The sequence below is a fragment of the Vulpes lagopus genome, chromosome 15 (genome assembly GCF_018345385.1).
Source record: "Vulpes lagopus strain Blue_001 chromosome 15, ASM1834538v1, whole genome shotgun sequence".
Lineage (NCBI taxonomy): Eukaryota > Metazoa > Chordata > Mammalia > Carnivora > Canidae > Vulpes > Vulpes lagopus.
The window spans coordinates 7,407,721-7,427,918 of record NC_054838.1 but is presented as its reverse complement, the minus strand read 5'-3'; the positions used below and the strand labels follow the sequence as shown (position 1 = coordinate 7,427,918).

The 20,198-nt window shown below is 33.6% G+C and overlaps 1 protein-coding gene across 1 annotated transcript in view; it reads left to right on the top strand.

Moving 5' to 3' along the window:
• PRMT3 (protein arginine methyltransferase 3) overlaps positions 1–20,198 on the top strand; it is a 123,777-nt gene that overhangs the window by 45,431 nt on the left and 58,148 nt on the right. The window contains exon 11 of the mRNA XM_041730385.1: positions 19,753–19,831. Within this exon, the coding sequence (XP_041586319.1) occupies positions 19,753–19,831 (79 nt within the window). The remainder of the gene's footprint in view (positions 1–19,752; positions 19,832–20,198) is intronic.

Here is a 20,198-nt window from a genome sequence, read left to right as displayed (position 1 = left end):
GTTTTCAGATTTAGGCTTCACTTTAATTTTACATTTTCATTTTTATTGAATGGAATTTCTATTTGATAAAATTGTTGTCAGTTAAATAAATAACTGGTATTAAACAAGTGATTAAATTAGCCAATATTAAATAAATAATATTTTACCCACACCTACAATGATGGGATATCTTTTGTTCATATTTAATACTCTTTATTGTTGATAAATAGCACTTCAAGATATCATTTAAAAAATATGGCTTGTGATTTGGCTTATTGACAATTCATAAACTGACCACAAAGCCTGTCATAGGTCACATTTTAAACTGGTGGATATTAAAAAAATAAATAAACTGGTGGATATAGAAATGTTTTTGTCGCCTTTCGTTTGGTCTGACAGTGGAGCCATGGCATTTCAGCCAACTGCCAGAAGGATAGGTGACCTTTACTGATCTGTTTTTAACAACACAAATTTTCAGTTGTACAGGTGTGTTTTTGCTTTTCCTCTTGGACAAGAAATATGCTAATACCCAAATGTAAGAGTTTTTTAAAAACTCATATTTTTTTAAATTTATTACTCTGAAATTTTTAAGCAAAATAAATTTTACAAATTTAGTATGTATAGTTTATTTAAAAATATTTCCTAAATAATCTCAAATGTTCAGTGGTTCAAGATACGAAAACATAAGACCTACTTCCTCCCTAACTCTATGCCTCTTGACATTTTTTTCTTGCATTTTTTATTCTTTCATTGTTCCATTAGAGAAAAAGATGTCTTTTCACTGCAGGATTTCTTGTATTTAAAAAAAATTAATGAAAATTAAAAATCAGTAATAAAAAAATCAATATAAATTTTAAAAAAAACAAAAATATGTGACAGAGCTACATAAAATGAGCTGTTAAGGGGCACCTAGGTGGCTCAGTCAGTTGAGCATCCAACTTTTAGTTTCTACTCAGGTCATGATCTCATGGGCATGGAATTGAGCCCAAATTGGGCTCTGTGCTGCTCACTGTGAAGTCGGCTTCAGGTTCTCTCCCTTGTGCTCTTTCGCTCTCTCAAATAAATAAATAAGATCCTTAAAAAAAAAAAAAAACTGTTAAAAATGTTCTGTAAATGACAAAGATTATGGCTTTAATGTCTTTTTATTTCTATTTCTATAATCATGTTTTTGTTAGTGTATTTCTGGCAGAAACAGCCCCTTAATAGAAGATACTCATGATTAGCAAGAGCAAAATATGTGTTAGCAAATTGTCTTATTTCTCTTAATGTGTTTTATCTTCCGAATCTGGCATACTCTAGTAGTTTTCTTTAAGACTCCTCTCAGACACCACCCCCATGAGGCTTTCCTGTTTGTTACTAATGCTTATTATTAATAAGTGATGAACAAATATTCGCCATAAGAGAACTTTCCCACGTAGAAATTCACTGGCCACAAATGTGATCTGATTTATAATTTTCTGCAGAGCACACGAAGGCCGGGAGGTAGCATAAGATAGGGCTAAGTGTACTACTGCTCTGGAGTCAGACTGCTTTATCTGTCCCTGTTTTGCTGCTTAGGTTTGTTCCCTTGGACATGTTACTGAACTTATCTGTGCTTCAATTTTCCTTTATAAAGTGGAGATAATAGTAATACCTACTTCATAGGGGTTTTGTGAGTATTCAATAAATATAAATTTCTTGAAGCAGTTTCTGCACATAATAAAATCTCAATAGTTAGCAGTAAGTTTTGAAAGTTGTATGATATTTTAAGTACTTTATAACTAATGAATGAGCTGCCTGACTAGGTTATTCAATAAGTAAAACTTGAAAATGATAATATATGTGAAGTGAAGACTATTAACATTGGGTGAAGAGCATTCTTAGTACTTCCTCCTTTGTTTATGAGCCCTTTGTTAAAGCACAAGATCTTTTGTTTCCATGGCTAGCATTTACTTATTGACCCTACTATAATAAGCACAAAGAAGTTTGAAAATCAGTTGAGGGACAGACGCCTGGGTGGCTCAGTGGTTGAGTGTCTGACTTTGGCTCAGGCAGGGCGTGATCTAGAGTCTGGAATTGGGTCCCGCATCAGGCTTCCTGTAGGGAGCCTGCTTCTCCCTCTGCCTGTGTTTCTGCCTCTCTCTGTGTCTCTCATGAATAAATAAATAAATCTTTAAAAAAAAATCAGCTGATAGATGTGGGTTATTAGGGTTGGGGATATTTTTAGTATTTTCTTAATGTTAAGTGAATTAAAATATGTTTCAAGCAAAATTCTGTTTGCTGCCTTGTATACAATTTTTAGGCAATACTGATAACGTAATATTTTTAGGAAAAGTATAAAATACACATTTTACAATAATATTTTTGAGTGCTATAAATATTAACAGATAAAGTACTTGAACAATGAAATGAACATTGTGGTTTATAAGTATTTTTTTCACAGATATGCTGACATCTGATTTAAGAAGAAAATGAAAAGTAAGAGAATAAAAATTAGGAATAATATATAATTATTTGTATAATTATTTTCTAATATTTCAGTTTTATATGTATAATTATTTCAGTTTTATAATATTTAGTATTTACATTTTAATTACCTGAGCTCTCCAACTTCTCCTTTATTTAATAATAATATTTTTTTAAATTGGAATTCAGATCACACTCTGAGGCCATTTTATTTCATACACTCACAAAGAGAATATTTTGTAATAGTAGGATCATGGTATCAATAAGGAATATGTAACCCTTTGAGAAATCCTTAAAGTGGGTCTCAGGCTATTTTATAGTGGTAGATATATTTAAAAATTTAGTAATATACATTATTCAAATTATACTCTATTTTCTATGCTTGAAACCAAATCTGAGTGAAAATATTTAGTGCTTTAAGCAAAGTTGTTTATATTAAAACAATTATGTATTATGGGTAAACTTTTACTTTTAAAATCTAATATTTTAGGTGTTTAATATCTTTTTCATTAAATTTCTGGAGATCACCTTTGCCAGGAGATTCAGTGCATCATGTATGATTGATTTGATATATTATTTGCTTCTTGGCCCTTTGCCATATTCCGTTTTAATGTGCTTCTATTATGTCCTATATGAATTGCTTTTTTAATAAATCTTTTTTTCAGTAAGTACATTATTCTGAAGATAAGTTATTCCGGAATATAAATCAATTGCCATTAAAATTTTTTTCACTTAAGCTAGTCAGAGAACATGAAATACTTAATTTTAATTTCAAACTCTAAAATTTTGTAGCAATTTAGGGGCACCTGGGTGGCTCAGTCGGTTAAGTGGCTGCCTTCAGCTAGGGTCATAATCCCTGAGTGCTAGGATTGATCCCCACATCAGCTCTCCCTCTGCCTGCCGCTCTGCCTTCTTGTGCACGCACGTGCGTGCGCTCTCTCTCTCTCTCTCAAATAAATAATAAAAGAAAATCTTTAAAAGAAAATAAAATTCTGTAGCAATTTTTAAATTTTTCGGTAATGCTGTTTACTTCTACCTAAAAGTGAAATCTCCTAAAATTTATAGTTTGCATTTTCAGACGTTGGGCATTTAATATAAATACCATTAGATTATCCTATGTAACTGAGTTGACACAATTATAATTATTAGAATAATTAATGTGAAGTGATTCTGTTAAAAATTGTTCATGAACAGATATTTGATTCACAAAAATTTAGTAGATATATGCCACCAATTTGTAATAAAGAAAACTTAATCTATACACCTCAACCTGGATTTGAGAACCTGCCAATCATATGTTTAAGAAATAACAGATTAGATATGGTGTGAAGATTTGGGAGGGAAAAGGCATTATTTGTGTGGTTTTTTTTTTTTAAGTGGAATGCAAAATTCTCACAAATTTTGAAGATAAAACATTAGCCTTCATAGCTTTTGAGCCCTCACAGGGCTAATTTTAGTAAATCCTTCCTATTCCCTTGGGAGTTACAATTCATTCTCTTGCTTTCAGAGATTCTTTAAGGGACAGGTTTAAGAAGCCATTACTTTTACTGCTTTTTGAAACTGATTTAAGGGATCCCTGGGTGGCGCAGCGGTTTAGCACCTGCCTTTGTCCCAGGGCGCGATCCTGGAGACCTGGGATCGAGTCCCGCGTCAGGCTCCCGGTGCATGGAGCCTGCTTCTCCCTCTGCCTGTGTCTCTGCCTCTCTCTCTCTCTTTCTCTGACTATCATAAATAAATTTTAAAAATTAAAAAAAAAACTGATTTAAATGGACTTGATGAAGATAATTGTCCTCTGAGGGTTTCTTCTCTTGGGGTACAGATCTTTCACATGTTGTATTTTCTTTAATAGAGTCTCCAAATTGGCAGAATTTAGATGGCAGAACTATGAAGTCATTGTTTAGTTAGGTGAAGCAAAGATTTTGGGGCAGGAGTTAGAGTAAATGTTGGTTGGTTCTTATGAAAGAATTTTTTTGACCTGTTTTTATTAGATTTTGTAATTTGAGTAAATTTAGTAGTAGTGATATATCAGTTTGGTCTGTTCCATTTTCTGTTCCTTCTCATTTATCCAGTTTTAAATACTAGAATATTTGTTTGGGAATACCCAATTTAAAGTAACTTGCAGTTGAATGAATGTGAGGCTAGCTGACCTTCTCAGGAATTCAGTCTTCACCCTTACTTCTATTAATTTGTGTTTCTATCCAATAAAAGTAAGTGACCAGAAACAAACCCAGGGCTTAATCTAGTCCCTATCATTAGGAAATGACATGTAATTTGTCTTGATCAGTTTTGCTAAAGGTTTGTCACTTATGCTCTTTTCAAAGAACCCAAATTATGCCTTTGTCTGATTTTTCTGTGTTTTTATTGTATTGATTTCCATTTCAATCTCTATTATTTCAGTTTGATTTGCTGCTCTTTTTCTAGCTTCTTGAAATTGAAGCTTAGATCATTGTCCAGCTTTTTTTTCCCCTCGTATTTGGCATTTGAGACTAGTATTTCTAAGTACTGATTTAGCTGAAACCCACATTCAAGTGGTTTTTGAAAATTGTCCTGAGTATTATTTTTTCCTGAATTATTATCCTTCATGCTGTTATTAAAAGAAAAAACACCCAAGTATTTGAGAGAGAATCTACCATTAATAAAACAAAGGCACTGGGTTCTGGCTCTCCACATGAGCTGATGAGGTCTTCTAAGGAACCCTCATTGCAGAACAGTAAACTTTGAAGAGACTACGTTTTGTATTTTTTTTCTTATGGATACCAGTTTTGGCGTTATTTTCTCTTTCCTTGTTCAGTTCTATTGTGACTACTGTTTTTTAGAAGAGAAAGAACACGGTTTTATTATTAGATAAGCAGTAAGCCAGAATATGATGTGTGCATAGGCAATCATTAAGAGATTCCAAAGACAGAAAGAAATCACATTCTTTTATATAGACAACAGTTACAACCCATAACAAGCATGTTGCCAAGATAAAAAATAATAAATATTGTGACTTTTTAATTGCTAGTTTGTTTCCATATTGCTACATAACCAGAGAAGGAAATTCTAGAGTGCAGTTGTCTAACAGTTTGAGAGGCAGTACATAATTCAAATACTTAACAGTGTTTAAGAACTAACAGTTCTGACATTCACTGTGCTTATGGCTCATTTTGGCATTCTGTGAAATTTCAGTTAATTTCTTTTGGTTATCTTCCTGTTGGGGATTTTTATCTTTTTATTTTTCTGAGAGACTTCCTTATTTATTCTTCCTTATTTATTTGTTTGCCAGCCTTGTTAGGGCTCTTCTCATATTTTCTACATCTCCTGGTTTCTGGGCACATATTAGAATTTAACTCTGTCCCCCTTGAAGTCAGATATGGCCCTGTGACTTTGGCTGGTGAAAGTCACATCCAGACAGAATGTTGAACGTCCATTCCACGCCTGCCATACTCCTTTCTTTGCATCAGTTACTGTGGAAGCTTGTATTAATATGAACCCTCTGTCAGACTGACTCCAGAGTAATAATAATAAGCAATGATTCTTGTCAGCTGATAACGTGCGAAATAAATCTTTTTTGTCTTCAGTCATGATTTGGATACTGTTTGTTAATGTAGAATAATGTAGCTTGTCCTGGTGAATACATAATCTATCAGTTATGTTGTTAGCAGTACATGGCTTGTCATTGCATTATTTTTTGGTGTGATTTGATGAATTGACATTCTTAATATTTAATGTATTAAGTTTATCAGAATTCTTTTGTTTGAGTTTGTATCTTGTTTAATAAATGTAGAATTGCCATTACATATTTATTAGGCTTCCCTATTTTCTATGCCTCTTACATTCCTTCATATTTTCTATTGTTTTCACTTTTGGGGCTGTATTCTGGGTAATTTCTTCAGTTCAGTTTACCAATTCACTAATTTTTTCTGAAGCTTTTTTGAATTATCTGTTAAACTAACTCATCTGAGTTTTATTTCAAATGTTTTTTTTTTTTCCTACTTCTAGGAATTCCTTTTGTTCTTTCAAAATCTTGCTTGCTTGCTACTATTATCTTCAAGCTTCTTTTAATCTCCTGAATCATAAACAATTTTGCAGGTCTGCTTTTGCTGACTGTTGTTCCTACTGGCCTTCATTCCTAGTGCTTGGTGCTTGTTTATTTGAGTGCTATTTGATATTTGATATTCCACTGTATATTTTCTAAGGAACTTTATCTGTGGAAAATTCTTTGGTGCTTGGGTTTTACCCCCAAACAATTTGGCATTTGATTTTGCTGTGTAGCTGGGACATTTATAGATGCAGACCACTATTATTTATTGTTCTTAATTTTTAAAAACATTTTATTAGGGAAAATTTCTAATGTAAAAAATTTAGAATGAATGTTTCAGTGAACTTTTTGCACCTATCACCTAGCTTCAACAATTATCAATATTTTACCATTTTTGTTTATCTTTGCACTATTGTATTTTTTTTGCTATATTTAACTGATAAGAACTTTTAAAAATGTTTGTATATTTATTATACCTTTATTCGTTGTGTCATTGAGACTAACAGAATTACTGATACAGCTGCAATTCCATGTTATAAAAAAAAAAAATCCTAATAATCAGTCTATTCACACTACCCTGATTGCTTCGTGAATTTTATATATATATATTTTACATTTGATTTCTTTGAATCAGGATCTGAGTTATGTCTGCATGTTGCATTTGATTAATTTGTTTCATAAAATTTTTTAAGCTTTTTATTTTGAGATAATTTTAGATTATATCACGTGCAGTGGTAAGAAATAATACAGAGATGCCTTGTACTCTTAACAGTTTCTCTCAATGATAATATCTTGAAAAACTATGGTGCAAAAAAGTGCAACCAGGATGTTGATACTGATACCATGGGATATAGAACAGTTTCATCACTACAAGGAGCCCTCCTTTTATCCTTCTATGGCCACACACTCTCTCTTTTAGTCCCCAGCCTTGATTTCTGGCAACCGCTAATCTTTTTTCAATTTGTATAATTTTGTCATTTCAAGAATGAGATGGAATTGTACAGTGTGTGACCTTTTTGGATTGACTTTTTTCACTTTCCCTGGAGATTCATCCAAATTATTGTACATATTAATAGTCTCTCCCTTATTTCTGAGTAGTATTCCATGGGATGGATATACCAAAGTTGTTTTAACCATTTCACTTTTGAAGAATATCCAGTTTGGAGCTATTACAAATAACGCTATATGAACATTTGTGTGTATAATTCTGTGTAAACATCAGTTTTCATTTCTCTCAGATATATATAGCCCCGTAGCTAGTCATATGGTAATTGCATGTTTAGTTCCATAAGGTACTGGCATACTCTTTCCAGAGGGGCTGTAGTATTTTATATTCTTACAGCCGTGTGTAACTGTTACACTGGCAACATGCGTCTACATTCTTGCCACCATTGTATATTGTCACTATTTTTTACTGATAAATGTGCAGTGATATCTCATTGTGATTTTAATTTGCATTTTCCTAATGGATAATTATGTTAAATATCTTTTCATATATATATTTTCCTTCTGTATCTTCGGTAAAATGTCTGTGTTCTTTGCTCAGTTTCTAATTGGATTGTTTATTTACTGCTGAGTTTGATAGTTCTTTTTTACTAGTTCTGTATTGGATATGTGGTTTGCAAATACTTTTTTCAAGCTATAGCCAGTCCCCTTAACAAGGCCTTTCACAAGGTGAAAGTTTTTAGTTTTAATCAAGTCCAATTTATCAATTTTTGTTGTTATGGATCATGCTTTGCTATCTAGTCTAAAATCTATCGTCTATAGGTTCACCTCCTCCTTTTTTTTTTTCTTTGTACCATTCTTTGAAGGAACTGGGTCAGTTGTCCTGTAGAATTTTCTACATTCTAGATTTTAATGATGGCATTCTCATGGTGTCATTTAACCTGTTTTTCTATCCCCTGTACTTTTTGTAAACCAGAAGTCTAGGGTCCACAAATAGAGGTTCAACAAATTAAAGTTGTTTTTCCCCCCAGAATATTTCATGGGGGGCAGTGGTGGTTATTTTCTGTTGCATTGAATCAACGGACTCGGGTGTCTGGTTGTCTCTTTTTTTTATGTTAAGGTTGATCAGTGGCTCCTGGAGTTGTCAGCCTAATCTATTTATTGTAAACCTACTCAGTGGTTTTAGGGGCCCCTGAGTGGCTCAGTTTGGTTAAGCATCTGCTTTTGGCTCAGGTCATGATCCCAGGGTCCTGGGATCGAGGCCCACGTTGGGTTCCCTGGTCAGTGGGGAATCTGCTTCTCCCTCTCCCTCCCCCAACTCCCTCCTGATCTTGCTGTCTCTCAAATAAATAAAATCTTAAAACAAAAACAAAAACAACCTACCTGAAGGTTTTAGAAGCCATTGAAAATAATATCTTGGATTCATTATTTCATTAAAAGTTGCAAAATTGTGATATTCTACATGTACCATTTATTCTCTATTCATTAGCTGAAATTATTCCAGAAATACTTTCTCTCATCAAATATTTGGTTATGAACTATAGTTTGAATAGGAAAAATAGAATGAAATCTCAATATTTTCTATTTATTTGCCATTTTCAGAGTAATGAATTGTCACTGGAATGTCATTGCTTGTATGTATTTTTTTTTTTTTAGTGGACAAATGTAGCTATTTTTTAATATGAAAAATTATGAGCTTATACTGATTTTTCCAAATTAAGATTATGGAATTTTTACTTAAAGTTTTTAATTTTATATTTGTATTTCTTCTGTATAGCATTATCTTAAGAAAATGCTAATTACTTATTTGCTTTATCATGTACTTAAGGTAGTTTCACAAATTTTATACCACCTTTACTACTAACAATAAGGCTTCTAAATGCAGTTGAAGATTTCTTTGTAGTTTCTATTGTTCTAGAATATATCTTATGGGAAATGCACAGTCTAAATACTGTGTTTGAAATTCATTTTTGGAGTAATTCTTTTCACTGGTTAGGTAACCAATTTGACATTCAATCAGATTTATTTCCTTGTTCTTAAAGGGATATTGCTTTTCTATTTGTTTAGTTTAATTTTGTGTTATAATTTTGAAGAAATGATGTGATTCCATTTCTTTTGTTCCTTAGTTGAATAGATCACCTTTTTTTAAGCTTTTATTTGAAATATTAGATATATATGTATTTATATTTTCACTCTTATGTTATACAATGGTTAGCATACTTTATACATTGATATATGTGTGTGTGTATGTACTCTAATATAATTCTCTTAAACAAAAGTGCTAGCTAATGCTTTAGTTGTAATTTTTAAAGTAGACTAATTACAATTAATGATTTTTTTCAACTGGAGATTGGGAACACGGTTTTAAAAATTAATATTCATTGAGAACTTGGCTGGCTTAGCTTGTAGAGCATGCAACTCAATCTCAGGGTTGTGAGTTTGAGCCACATGTTGGATAAAGTGTTTTTTAAAAAGTAAAAAATTAAAAAAAAAAAATTAAAAAAAAAAAAAAAAAAAAAAAAAAAGTAAAAAATTAATATTGCATTTCATGCCCTTATCCTTGGAACCTGTTCTGTAACTCTGGAGTAAGACCTGTATATACATTTGGAAAGATCTTGAGATGATTCAGTTGCCTTTTTTTTTTTTTTTTTTTTAAGATTTATGTATTTATTGAGAGGCGGGGGTACATAAGCAGAGGGAGGAGCAAAGGAAGAGGGAGAGGGAAGGAATCTCAAACAGACTCCCCAGTGAGTCTGAAGCCTGCTGTTGGGCTCCATCTCACAGCCCTGAGATCTTGACCTGAGATGAAACCAAGAATGAGACAGTCAACTGAGCTACCTGCATATCTACAGATTTGCCTTTGATAGGCTTCCTTATTGGACCATTTGTTGCAGTTTGAAGAAAAGAACCAATTTGACTGTCAGTCTTCTGTTCATTAAGTGAGAGTGCCATCTAGTGGAGGATAGACTTTTAAACTGATAGAAGTTTTTCAGACTTTAGAAGAATTTGCAGAAGGAATTATCTCCTGTGCTTTTAAGTTCTCCAAAAGTTGATGGCATTAAAAAGTGAGAACTTGGGGATCCCTGGGTGGCTCAGTGGTTTAGCACCTGCCTTTGGCCCAGGGCGCGATCCTGGAGTCCCAGGATCCAGTCCTGCATTGGGCTCCCGGCATGGAGCCTGCTTCTCCTTCTGCCTGTGTCTCTGCCCCTCTCTCTCTCTCTCTCTCTCTCTCTCTCTCTCTCTCTCTGTCTCTCTCTGTCTCTCATGAATAAATAAATATATCTTAAAAAAATAAATTTCTAAAAAAAGTGAGAACTTGTTGTAAGATATAAGAAGAAGGAAGGGGACACCTGAGTGGCTCAGTGGTTGAACGTCTGCCTTTGGCTCAGGGCGTGTGATCCTGGGGCCCCGGGATCATCAGGCTTCCTTCATGGAGCCTGCTTCTCCTCTGCCTATGTCTCTGCCTCTCTCTCTCTCTCTCTCTCTCTCTCTCTCTCTCTCTGTCTCTCTCTGTCTCTCATGAATAAATAAATATATCTTAAAAAAATAAATTTCTAAAAAAAGTGAGAACTTGTTGTAAGATATAAGAAGAAGGAAGGGGACACCTGAGTGGCTCAGTGGTTGAACGTCTGCCTTTGGCTCAGGGCGTGTGATCCTGGGGCCCCGGGATCATCAGGCTTCCTTCATGGAGCCTGCTTCTCCTCTGCCTATGTCTCTGCCTCTCTCTCTATCTGTGTCTTTCATGAAGAAATAAATAAAATCTTAAAAGAAAAGAAGAGGACATAGTTTTGCAGGAGAGTAGCAAGCACATAATAGTTGCTTAATATATGGTAGCTACTACTATTATTTTCATTCTTCTTACATGGAAGGTAATGATCAAGTGAAATAATGAAATAGGAGCTGCTCTAACAAATATTTGTTATATACACGTAAAGTTTTATTAATTGCTTTTTGACTATATAATAATACACAGGATTGCAAATTTCATCTTGTCTTTACCCTACCACTCAGGACCTACACTGAATTTCCAACAAAATCTGTTACCCATTTCTAGTGTATCCTTCCTCTGAAACATTATAAGTTATAACATATATCTCTAACCCTTACAACATTCATTTATTTAACAAATATAGTGTGGCTGCTGTGTTCCTGATGCTATTCTAGGCAGGATAAGCAGTGAACAACGTAGATGACAAGCCCCTCCCTTGTATTTAATGTAGGGTAAGCGCATATTTTGTGTATTCTACATCTTGCTTTTTTCATCTCTTTTAAATCTATGAATTTCCTGTTAGGACTACTGTAGGTGCATCCCACAAATTTTTTGTTCAGCTCCAAATATTACTCTGTAATCTCTGCTTTGATGAGTGAATTATTTAGAAGTGTGTTTAATTTCTAAGCATTTGGAAATTTTTTTGGTATCTTTCTGTTACTGATTTATGGTTTAATTTGATCGATTTCATAGGACATACTGTATATGTTGTCACTACATTAAATTTGTTCACACTTGTTTCATGGTCCAGAATATGGTTCTTTTTTGTTGAAATGTTCCACATTCATCATATAAATGAATGTGTATTCTGCTATTGTTGAATTGCTGTCACATAATTGTCAATTGAGTCAAATTGGTTGATAATATGACTCAGATCTTTTAAGTGTTTATTATTTTAAGTTTACCTGTTCTATTAACTATTTAAAGAAGAATAATGCAGTTTCTACCTATAGTTCGGGAGTTGTTTCTCATTTCATTCTGTCAGTTTTTGCTTCAGATAGTTTTATGTGGTTGTTAGGTGCATGCACATTAGAATTGTTACATGTTACTGATAGTTTGGCTTCTTTATCATTATTGTTCTTTGTCCCTGATATTATTTTTGGTTCTTTACTCTACCATTTTTCTAATTAATTCTGTACTATTCCAGATGTGTTCTAAACATTTATAAACAGATTGGAGTGTGTGTTCCTTTTGCCTTCTCCTAGACTATTGCATGTTAGATAATAATTAATATAAATCTTCCCTTTAATAAGTTATGAAATATAACATGCACAGAAGATTGCATAAACTTATAGACACAGTGTAAGAAATAGTTATATAATGAACACCTGTATCAAAATATAGAAAGCAGCTGTCAAGTATCTTTTCAACTTTCTCAGATATCTGTATATACTACCTTCGCCTTCAAATGTCTTTCTTATATATCTTTTCAAGTATCTCTTAACATCTTTTTATTCTATCTATTAGAACTTCTTTCTGACCACAGAGAGGTTACCACTCTTCTGACCTCTGTGGTAATCATTCACATACTTTCTGTATGTTTTTGCCACTTATATTTACATTCCAAACCAGTATAGTTTGTATATTTTCCAGTTTTTGAGATTTATATAAATGTAATCAAAACCTGAGTATCTTTTTGTGTAAAGAAATAGCTTTTTGCATACTTCACTAAGTCATGTTTATAACATTCATCAATATTGCCAGTGTGGATAATTTGTTCATCTTCGTTTCTGTATATTCTATTGTATAGATTCTGTTCATTTCTGTATATTCTGTTGTGTTGATTATTCTGTACTTGATGGACACTGGATCATTTCTAGTTCTTTTACCATGACAAATAATAGTGCTGTCATATACAGGTACATGTATACTGTTACACTTAAGCATGCTTTTCTACATCTATATTTAGAATTAGAATTGCCAGATAACAAGGTGTGCTGCTCTTGTGCTTTACTAGATAATGCCAAACTTCTCCAAAGTAGTAAAATTTTTCTTTATTGTTCCATAGACTTGTCAACGCTGGACATTGTATGACTAGCCACTCCACTAGTCAGTAGTACTTTCTATTTGTGTTTGAATTACTAGTGAAGTTCACCATCTCTATATGTGATTATTGGCTCTTTGGATTTCCTGTTTTGTGGAGTAATTCTGTATAATTCTTTGTCCATTTTCCTTTGGATTGCCTGTGTTTTCTTAATGATTATTCTTTGTGGGAGGTAAAGATAGGTGTGTGTTTGATATCTTTTCAGACTCTGACTTTTTAATTCTTTTTATGTTTTTAGATGAGCAGAGGTTCTGAATTTTAATTTCCTTAGACAGTTGTGGGAATAAAAATTGTCAGTCGTTCTAAGGCAGTTTAATGATAACGGATCAAAATCTTATATGTGCATGTCCTTTAATCCAGAAATCCTGCTTTAAAGAAATTTATCTTAGCCAAAGATGTGAAACATTGAAAAGATGTCTTTGTGTGTGTACATTTACATGTATTTTTTTCTTACCCATTCTATAGTAAATAAATGCAAAGTATACAGGTATTCTTGTTGCTTGATATCTCAAGCACCTTACCAAGTGTGTAATTGTAATATGTCTCAGTCATTGTAGAACTGTCAGTAAGAAAGTATGTTACCCAAAAGGATTTTACAGTTTTTAAAATCTCAGTAACTTCATTATCACATTCATTAGTACTGGCACATTTTAAGTTGAAAGAGTCAAGGGATAGACTGGGGAATCATTGAAAAAACTATACAGTTCAGGTTTTCAGCGTATACGGCTATAATAAATATAATGGTGAAATAGAGGTTACATGATATCCTGTAAAAACTAAAGTTTTGTACATTTTTAGCGAAGAGCACTGTAGATTAGGAGAAAATGCTTATCTAAGTACTTTTTTGATATCTCTAGAGCAGTGGTTTTCAGTGGCGAAGGGCATCCAGTTTCACCCACCTAGGGATATTTGGGCATTGGGAAATGTCTGGAAACATCTTAGGTTTCTACAGCAGGCAGTTAGGGATGAATTAGGGATGAGAAAGAGTGCTGGTGGCCTTTGGTAGGTAGAAGCCAGGGGTACTGCTGAACATCGTACAATGAACAGGATTGCCTCTATGATAAAATACTATCTGGCCCAAATATCAGTAGTGCCATGGTTGAGAAACCCTGCTCTAAAGTTCTTATTTATATGCATTGATAATAACTTCTAAATAAGGTCATATTATAAAGGACCCCTGACCTACTATGAGACATCAAGGAAGATTTTCCTTAAAAGATGTCATCATTAAAAATATGTTTTGTCACACAGATATACAATAGATATATACAATAGATACTTCCTTAACCAGTCTGCATTTAATTCATCGAATTAATGATGTTCTGCATTCTTTATAATGTGCAGGATTCAATGACTAAACACTTAAAGCTGATAAATTACCTTTGGTGTGCTGCTCCTCTTTTGCTCCTAATAGTTACATGTTTACCAAGAGCTTATTGTGTTTGTTTCCCTGCTTCTTTATATATTATCAGTTAATATTAACATAGACTGTTGAACAAGATCATAAAAAAGATACTTGTTGAATAAAGAAGTGAGTAAAATATTCGTGACAGACTAGAAGTGGGAAGCAGAGGATTAAAGAATTCAGAGATTCTCCACTTGGCAAGATACCTTTAGATTCTTTTTTAAAATAACCAAAACTGGAAATTACATGGAATCCGTTGAGTATGATTTCTACAAGGAAGATTGTGAAGATCTTAATTCATACATTCAGTCTTAAAGGGTATTAGTAAACAAATCTACATTTATTTGTATTTTTTTCTTAAAACGTATTGTTTTCAACTAACAACTAACTACTAACTAGTAGTCCTGATCAGTTATATCTACAGTAAATTTTACAGAATTGAGAGTAGTATTGGAAAAAACTATCATGAAATACTTATGCTTCAGAAATATACTAAAAATTGGTTTTAGATTTTGTAGCCTTGCTTATTTGTTAGAAGTAATCTTTTATTTTTATCTTTATATAAATTCAGTAATCGAGTATTTGTCACTCTTTTTATTTGTAACTTTCTTCTGCCTCTTTTTTGTCTCATTAATTCTGCCTGAGAGTATATCAGTAACTCACTTATTCATACTAAAAAAAAATAAAAAGTAGGGAAAACCTTATACTGAAGGTATCATTTATCATTAGTCTTTTATCATTAATTTATTCCAAGAAGATATGAGAAGACATTTTAAAAATAAGGTTCCCATTTCAGTGAGTAATGTTAATGTCTCTGTCCCTGATTTGATCCAATGTGTTCCTTTTGTAGTAATTAATTTTTGAAGTATAAATGAAAATTTTAATTTTAAAAAGTAAATGTCACTTTGGAAAGAAGAGTGCCCCATGAGCATCATGGGAGAAAATATTGGGTATAATTCTCTTCCAGATGGCACCCCTACAGGTGAGGCAGCAGCCTGTGAAATTACAGTCTGAATTACACTGCAGATGAGCTGGGCATTTGGAGCATCGCCTTCTGATATCAGTAATAAATGACTTGGTTCAGAACCAAGGACAGTTCCCAGGAAATGAAAGGCTATTCTATCTCTTAGGGAGCCTATAGTAAAATGAAGTTTAGCAAAGTGGAAAGTTGAGAGAAAGGACAACAGCAGTACATATATGAATCTCTTCATCTGCTCATATTTTAAGCTAGATGTATTAATTTATCTCACAGATGTCATATATTGATTCTACATATATTCTAATATTTGCATTGTTTTTCTAAACTGATAATTTTCATAATGGATGGTGGCTAAGAGCCGGTTGGAAACTAAGCTATCACTCTGAAATATTATGAATCATATACCTATTATAAATTCTAATCTTGTTTAATATGCTTTATGAGAAATTTTTCATTTCAGAACATTTGAGTCCTTAATTCCAAAGGTGGTATAATACAAATACTAAATCTTATTTTCAATTAGGTAAATCAATTTAAGAAGCAACATAGTATAGTTATTCAGAACATGACTGTAGTTATACATAAGACCAAGGTTCAGATTCTAAGTCATTCAACTATTTTTGTGATTATGAGCTGTTTTTTTAAAATACTGTGGTTTTAAGCTATTGAACGTTTGTAGGGATCCCTGGGTGGCACAGCGGTTTGGCACCTGCCTTTAGCCCAGGGCGCGATCCTGGAGACCCGGGATCGAATCCCACGTCGGGCTCCCGGTGCATGGAGCCTGCTTCTCCCTCTGCCTGTGTCTCTGCCTCTCTCTCTCTCTCTGTCTGTGTGTGTGTGTGTGTGTGTGTGTGTGTCTGTAATAAATAAATTTAAAATAATAATAATAATAATAATAATAAATTAACGTTTGTAAACCTTAATTTCCTTATCAGTTAAGTGGAAATAACAAAGTGCTTTAGAGAAGAAATAAAAGTTAATCCTTGTAAAGATACTTAATACAATAAAACTCAACAGTTATCACTACTATATGAGAATTTTAATTTTAAAAAACAAAACAGCATTTAAAAATAAGTTTTAGGGGCATCTGGGTGGTTCAGTAGGGTAAGCATCCAACTCTAGATCTCAGCTCAGGCAGATCTTCTTCTCGTGGTTTTGAGTTCAGGACCCACATTGGGCTCCATGGAGCCTATTTTAAATAAGAGGGGGAGAGGTTCTTAAAATAACCAGCTTTATTTTGTCCCAGAAAAATAACAAAAGGCAGGTGCTGTTTGATTTTAACAAATATGATGATGTGTGATATTAGTAATTCTTATTCTTGTATTCATTCAGAAATTTCTTAATAAGTTCCTGCTTCTTCCTCATACTCTCCTCCCCACTCTCCACTCCCCCCACCCCCATGTTCATGCTTTCTCTCAAATAAATAAAATCTCTAAAAAGAAAGAGAAAGGCACTCCTCTGAGACTTAAATACAGGAGTGCACCTTTTTCATCACTATACTATTAGTACTGACCATAGCACCAGTTTAAAATATGTTGCAATTTAATCTCTGGGTGGTTAATAATAACTTTATCATAAATACAGTAAATAAGCATGTTGTTAGAAGGAGCTACTTTAAAAAAATTTTTTTTAAAGATTTTATTTATTCATGAGAGACAGAGGCAGAGACACAGGTAGAGGAAGAAGCAGGCTCCATGCAGGGAACCCTGACATGGGTGGGACTCCATCCCAGGTCTCCAGGATCATGCCCCAGACCAAAAGCGACACCAAACTGCTGAGCCACCCGGCCCGCCCAAGAAGGAGCTACTTTTAATTACTGATGGAAAGGCTTTTAGTTTATTTGTAGTACATGGAAGTAAGACAGAGTTTAGACATAGGAAGCAAAACACTTAGATTTTTTGCCAACTGCTGTGAAAGTTAATATTAGAAACTGTTGACACAGTGCCAAGTCAGTGACAAACTAATTTTTTTTTTTTTTGCCTCCTTCCAAAGAAGACTGGACTATAATGAATTCTTAGTTTGTATCAAAATATGAATTAATTTAACTTTATTTTAATGTTTTAACATGCGGTAATCTTGCAAATAGGGACTGTTTTTTCCCCAATCTATTAACATGTTTTACCAGCTGATCTTTTTTTCTTTGTGTGTGCACACATATACATAGTTTTGGCTAGTCTGAGAAAAGATAGAAGACTTCTCTTTTGGGGCGCCTGGGTAGCTCAGCGAGTGAGCATCTGCCTTCCACTCAGGGCATGATCCCAGGTCCAGGGATCGAGTCCCACATCAGGCTCCTTGTGAGGAGCCTGCTTCTCCCTCTGTCTATGTCTCTGCCTCTCTCTGTCTCTCATGAATAAATAAATAAAAATCTTAAAAAAAAAACTTCTCTTTTAATAATTGCTTGGGATCAATTAAAATACACTTTAATCAACAGATGAATGCTTATTTATAAGTAGTAGTGTGCAGAGATCTAAATGAATTAGGTCAGATTGCTAAAGATTTCTTACTGACTTCCAGAAGTTCCTTGTTGTTTCAGTATACAGATGATATTAATAGTGAACAAACTTGTAAGAGTAGACATACTGCTAAGATACTCTAACCAGAAGAATAGCTTCCACCAAATCCTTAATTTTCCTACTATAAACAAATTAATAAAAGGGCTTTGTTGCTAAATCTTTCTTTTGTAGGCAAGTATTTTCTTCTCACTGAATTGCTGTGTTGCTGGGAATGGGTAAACCTCAGTGTAGACTTGCTAGTGGTAGTTTAATTAGGTTTTTTAAAGTGATTGAAGCTTGTGAGCTGTAATTGTCTATAAATTTAAATCTGCTGTTAATCTCTCTTGAAAATTATCCATCCCAGGTTTGTAGGCTTTTCTTCTCCTAGAGACCCCTTTAAAAAGTCTTTGTTCATGTGGTTATAGAGTATTCCATTTATCCTGTAAAAACAGTTTATTGTACACAGAACAAATGAGTAAATGAGAACAGTTTTTATTTAGAATGCAGTCATTAGGGCAGAATTCGTGTTGGTTCATTCTAAGCTTTAAGAAAGTGTTTTATGTGCTAAGCACTGTGCTGAGTACTTGACTTTTCCTGCTGCTCTGGGTAGTTGAGGGGTAGGCTCTAGAAGGAGAAAGATTGACTCAAGCGGTCATTGAGCTCTCACTCACGATAGCGGTAGTGGTAAATTTTCTTTTCACCTGTGCTATGATTATCTTTCTTGGTAGAGGATTCATTACTGGTCTCTAAAATCTGGAGTACTCCAGGGGTTTATTTCATGAACATAGAACACTAGTTGTGCAAGACATTGATAGGTATAAAATAGGGGGGAAAGGAGGTTTATAGTCAAAAAGTGGGTGGCATATAGTTAAGATTTATTCATTAGTCCTCTTTACCATAGTCCTCTCTACCATGACACTTGCCAGAACTATTAATGTGCTAATAATGTGCGTTATGAATCTCAAGACGAGGGTAAAGCATCCCGTGTTTCTTAAAGATTCCCTCCTTTCCTTGTTTTGTTTAGTTTTGTTTGTTTTAACAAAAAAGAAAGTCATTGGGCAGGAAGCTCTTTGAGAAATGTTGTTCTAGTCTAAGGTTTCTTAACCTTAGCCCTATCAACATTGGGGGCTGGACAGTTCTTTTTTGGAGCTTTCTGTGCATTTGTAGGATGTTTATCAGCATCTCTTGGCTTTACCTTACTAGATGCCGATAGCACCCTCCTCTCCCCCCCCCCCCCCGAGTTGTGACAGTCAAAAATGACATTAGATATAGCCAGATGTCCTCCAGGGGGCAAAATCTGGTTGAGAACCAATGTTTAGATTAATATTGCAATATTCCAGGGAGTTATAGGATACATTAGCAATTTCTGTCTCCGGTTTTCCTTTTAATAAGGAAGAAACAATTGTCTAGAAAGTGGAAGTACAGATTAAGAAGGTTTAGTACATTTGACTGTAATAAACTTTCTGGGTCCATTTTATACCCAGGCCTGATTTTTTAAGGGTACTTGGAAAATTTAATGCAAAAAGTAATTTCAGACTTTGCAGAAAATTATATGGCAGAGACAAAAAAAAACACACCTTTTATAAAAAGAGTAGCCCAGATATTTACATTGATGTACTTATGAGGATATTGATTCTATATTTCTAAAATACTTTTTTATGTTTTTTATGCAGGGCTATTTTCTTCTTTTTGAATCTATGTTAGATTCTGTCCTTTATGCAAAGAACAAGTACTTGGCAAAAGGAGGATCGGGTGAGTATAAAATTCTAGTTTTAATAATGTAATTTTAGTCTGGCAGAACCAAGTGAACCTTTGGATTTCAAATAAACTATGCATGACTGAGAAAGTTCCCAATAGAAATGAAAGATGTTTGCATTAGATGAAGCTTGAAGACAGTCGTTTACTATATTGTTGATAGTAGAACATTATAGAAGATATGCCGGACTCCCAAGTTAATGGTATTTTCAAGAATGCTTTGTATAAAAATACTAATGGTAGTACTAGCTTTGGAAGCTATTTGATGTTGAAATCAAAATCTAACAAACTCCTTTTGATTTTTAATCCTTATGACATTTAGTTCTCTGTTTTTTCTTTTCTTTTTTTTTTATTGTTCAGTAGA